At 39.6% G+C, this 5,000-nt stretch overlaps 1 protein-coding gene across 1 annotated transcript in view; it reads left to right on the top strand.

Annotated features, from left to right (window-relative positions):
• Window positions 1-5,000, top strand: part of ATP1B3 (ATPase Na+/K+ transporting subunit beta 3) — a 54,736-nt gene that overhangs the window by 28,778 nt on the left and 20,958 nt on the right. The window contains exon 2 of the mRNA XM_056564465.1: window positions 1,735-1,863. Within this exon, the coding sequence (XP_056420440.1) occupies window positions 1,735-1,863 (129 nt within the window). The remainder of the gene's footprint in view (window positions 1-1,734; window positions 1,864-5,000) is intronic.

The raw sequence follows: 5,000 nt of genomic DNA, 5'->3' as shown, positions 1-5,000 counted from the left end.
CATACATATTTGCCAGAAGAAAAGATATCCCCAAGTATATAATTCACCAATACATAAGGACAGTTATCTTTTAACTTATTTAGTTTATTGTCACAATCACAAGTCATATTTTAATATTTGTTGAGGGAATAAAAAAAGTTATATTTTAATTAAGAGAAGGGTTCATGAGGGGATTTAGTGTCCCGAGCCTGAGTGCTCTGGGGTTTTTGTGATTTTAAAGGGGTATTCCAGGAAAACAAATGTTTTAAATTACTTCTATTAAAAAAATCTTAATCCTTTCAATAATTATCAGCTGTTGAAGTTGAGTAGTTGTTTTCTGTCTGGCAACTGTGCTCTCTGCTGACATCTCTGCTTGTCTCGGGAACTGCACAGAGTAGAAGAGGTTTGCTATGGGGATTTGCTTCTAGACTGGGCGGTTCCCGAGACACGTGTCATCAGAGAGCACTTAGACAGAAAAGAACAACTCAACTTCAGCAGCTCATAAGTACTGAAAGGATTAAGATTTTTTAATAGAAGTGATATACTAATCTGTTTAACTTTCTGGAGCCAGTTTTTTTCCTGGATAACCCGTTTAATCTCCTTCTACCCCAGTCAAATGCTGGTTTTGCTAGTCTCCAGCGGTGGCCCGCCATCCCCTACAGTGTTTGCTGCTGGGGAAATGTTATCTTGTATTATGGGTTAGTCAATGAGAATAATACATTTTCCATGTGATACTAGAATTGCCTAAATCTGGCTGCTCTTCTGGCTCCCCACCTACTCTACCCTATAATTAGAGATGAGCGAACTTACAGTAAATTCGATTCGTCACAAACTTCTCGGCTCGGCAGTTGATGACTTATCCTGCGTAAATTAGTTCAGCCTTCAGGTGCTCCGGTGGGCTGGAAAAGGTGGATACAGACATAGGAAAGAGTCTCCTAGGACTGTATCCACCTTTTCCAGCCCACCGGAGCACCGGAAAGCTGAACTAATTTTATGCAGGAAAAGTCATCAACTGCCGAGCCGAGAAGTTTGTGACGAATCGAATTTACTGTAAGTTCGCTCATCTCTATCTATAATGTTCATATGACTAAAGGCCCTTCTAGACGAGGATAACCAGCATCAATCTGTGACCTGCGATCATTTACCGAGCCTTCACATGGCTGCATGATGTTTTCTATGAACGCTAATTTACCAGGTAATCTGCATTTGTACAGGACCTTATATGGGCCTTATGGTCAGGGGTTGTTTTTATGAGACAACCCCTTTTGACTAGTCCAGTGTTTCCCAGCCAGGGTGCCTCCAGCTGTTGCAAAACTACAACTTCCAACATGCCCGGACAGCCTTCGGCTGTCCGGGCATGTTGGAAGTTGTAGTTTTGCAACAGCTGGAGGCACCCTGGTTGGGAAACACTGGACTAGAGAATAGGGCACAATGTAGATTTCAGCTAAAATTTTCTTTCAATAAATAGGTTCAATGTAGCTGTATTAGAGTCCATGTGTAAGAGGTGGGAAGCAGTGGCCCAGGCGTTATTATTGTAGGTTTGTGTGATGGAGTAAAGAGGAAATACCTGAATAAACGTTATCCTCTCCCAGCACTGCCCTGTAATGTTAACAGCATTAAACAGTGTCTGTTCCGTATATGCCTGATGTCTGCTAATGGTAATGTTTGGGTTACTTGTCCTTACACCATGTAAATCACTTTTAGTAGCTGCGTGTCGATGAGAATGGGGACTGACTGTTCTCTTTCCTTCCATAGCTCTGATCCTGCTGTTTTACCTGGTCTTCTATGGCTTTCTGGCGGGACTCTTCACCCTGACTATGTGGGTAATGCTGCAAACACTGGACGACGCCGTACCCAAGTATCGGGATAGAGTTTCCTCCCCAGGTAATGCTTTCTTTGTGTTTCTTTTTTGTAACATCGAGAAATATGCTGTCTTAAAGGGGTATTCTGGCTTTTTTAAATCTAATCCCCTATCCAAAGGATAGGGGATAAGATGTATGATCGTAGGGGACCCCCGTGATCTCAGTTCAGGACCCGGCACTCTGTGCTGGGCGCTGCCTCCGAGACATGATGTCACGGCCACGCCCCCCCTAGTGACGTCACGGCCTCGCCTTTCCATTCATGTCTGTGGGAGGGGGCGTGACGGCAGTTACGCCTCCTCCCATAGACATGAAGGGAGAGGGCGTGACATCACGAGGGGCGTGGCGTTACGTCACATCTCCAGTCCCGGAAACTTCCGGTTTCCGAGCCTGGAGATGCAGCTCCGCACATAATGCGGGTGCTGCAGGGAGATCGCGGGGGGTCCCAGCAGTGGGCACCCCCTTTGGGTAGGGGATAAAATGTCTAAAGCCGCGATACCCCTTTTAAAGGGGTACTCTGCTGGAAAACATTCTTTTTGTAAATCAACTGGTGCCAGAAAGTTAAACAGATTTGTAAATTACTTCTATTTAAAAATATGAATCCTTTCAGCACTTATCAGCAGTTAAATGCTCCACAGGAAGTTCATTTTTTTTTAATTTTTTTTTTTTTTTTTTTTTTCCTTTCTGACTGACCACAGTGCTCTCTGCTGACACCTCTGTCCATTTTAGGAGCTGTCCAGAGTAGATGTAAACCCCCATAGCAAATTTCTCCTGCTCTGGACAGTTCCTGATATGGACAGAGGTGTCAGCAAAGAGCGCTGTGGTCAGAACAAAAAGAAAAGAACTTCCTGTGGCTCATACTGCAGCTCATAAGTACTGGAAGGATTAAGATTTTTTAATAGAAGTAATTTACAAATCTGTTTAACTTTCTGACACCAGTTGATTTAAAAAAAAAGTTTCCAGTAGCGCTCCTTAATGGATGGCTTCCTAATTTAATTTGATGCAAACACAGTACAGTTTACTCATTGCACACAGTAGAGCAGTATCTGATAAAAGATCCATAGGACTGTGGTTAGAAATCTCATTATTTATACTTTACTGTCCTGGTGGTTATTCAAGCTCCTTTTTGATCTGGGAAGGAAGAGGAGTTTGCTGTGTTTTGCAGGATTTTTATTCCCACACATTTCAGCAGGAAGCTTCTCCCTGGAGTCCTGTTTATATCAGGACTGGTCACATTAGTGTCTTTTTATTAATAATAATAATAATGAAAAAAAAAAAAAAATATATATATATATATATATATATATATGTCTATATATTTTTTTTTAATAAAATATATATATTATATATTTATAAAAAAAATATATATAATATATATAAAAATGTATTTATTAAATAAAAATATATAATTAAATAATGGTTTGCTTAGTGTGGATTTAGACCCCATCCCACTTATGACCCAAGTCGGAACAAACTAGATCTTCTGAAGGGGGCCGAATACCCAATGGGCCTATAAGATATCTCAAAAAAATATTTTAAAACGAAATAAATTAGTCCTCAGGTCTCCTACACTGTAGGGACATCTTAGGTAAGTAAATAGATAAGTTCATTAAAGAAATAAATTAATTAATTAATTAAAAAAAGGTCATTCAGTAAAATACAATCTGAAAATGAAGGGAATGTGTGGCTAAAAAAGATATTGGAAGACCAAGTGGATGAAACTATTTGAAGTGTACGCTACTCTTTTTTTTTTTTTTTTTTTTTTTTTTCAAACCATCTTTTTCCATCTAACTTTTTGCTTAGCGGCGTGTAATTTATCGTTTGTGTCTACCATAGATAATGAATTCCCCCGGCTGTGCACTTTTGTTTTGCCCAGGGTAGAGAGGTTTTGTACGTGTGCTTTTGGTATGCGTACTTTTGCGCCTAGAAATCGGGGTTAGCGCAATATTTAGTGACTTATTACAAATGTCGCATATGATAAATGAGGGTGCAGAGCTGTCTAAATCAGAAAACGGTGTAAAACGCTAGGAAACTTCTATTAAAAAAGTCGCATATAAGTCGCTAAATTTACATAACTGCGACATTCAAGCACCAAGGATAGACGGAAAAAACGTCTATATTGAATGATAAATGACCCCCAATGTCAATAAAATAGTGATTGAAGAAGAATAGAAATATATATATATATATATATATATATATATATATAATATAAATATTAAATTAGCATATTTTGCATATTGAAGGGCCCTTGTGTTTGCTCAAATGCTAAAAATGTAATAAACCTTGTATTTGTGAAAAACTCATAAAATTGTGATCCACCTTACTCTGCTACGGTTTAGTCCATTTATGACCCATACAAATGCATCATGGAATACACGAAGCAGTGTCTCCCAACTAGAGTGCCTCCAGCTGTTGCAAAACTACAACTCCCAGCATGCCCGGACAGCCAAAGGCTGTCCGGGCATGCTGGAAGTTGTAGTCTTGCAACAGCTGGAGGCACCCTAGTTGGGAGACAGTGATATATACTGACAGTTTAAGTTCAGGATTTCAGTGGATTTGCTCTTAAAATTTTGCTGCACCGTATCTATGTGAAATTGTATAGATTTGCTGGTGCAGATTTTTCTTTTATTCAGAAAAAATAAATGTTATTTTTATAACCCGTCCTTATGGGTTTTGCTGCAGATCCCTCACTAATCTCCAACTAAATTTCTTTTGTCTGACCACAGTGCTCTCTGCTGACACCTCTGTCTGTCTCAGGAACTGTCCAGAGCAGGAGAGGTTTGCTATGGGGATTTGCTCCTAATATGTACAGTTCCTGACATGGACAGAGGTGTCAGCAGAGAGCACTGTGGTCAGACAGAAAATAAATTTTAAAAGAAATTCCTGTGGAGCATACAGCAGCTGATAAGTACTGGAAGGGTTAAGATTTTTAAATAGAAGTAAGTTACAAATCTGTTTAACTTTCTGGCACTAGTTGATGTTAAAAAAAAAAAAAAAAAAAAAAAAAAAAAGTCACCAGAGTACCCCTTTAAATCTCTTTCCAACTAAGTGGACCAAAGTTTCCTGAGACTACAGCGACCGGGATACAGGTTTGCCAGAATTCCCATGCAAGTCTATGGGGCTTCCACCAAAACTGTATCCTGATCGATGTTGTCTCAG

This window comes from Hyla sarda, chromosome 3 (genome assembly GCF_029499605.1).
Source record: "Hyla sarda isolate aHylSar1 chromosome 3, aHylSar1.hap1, whole genome shotgun sequence".
In the NCBI taxonomy this organism is placed as follows: domain Eukaryota; kingdom Metazoa; phylum Chordata; class Amphibia; order Anura; family Hylidae; genus Hyla; species Hyla sarda.
The sequence above is the reverse complement of the archived record's forward strand: the minus strand, read 5'-3'. Positions and strand labels throughout refer to the sequence as shown.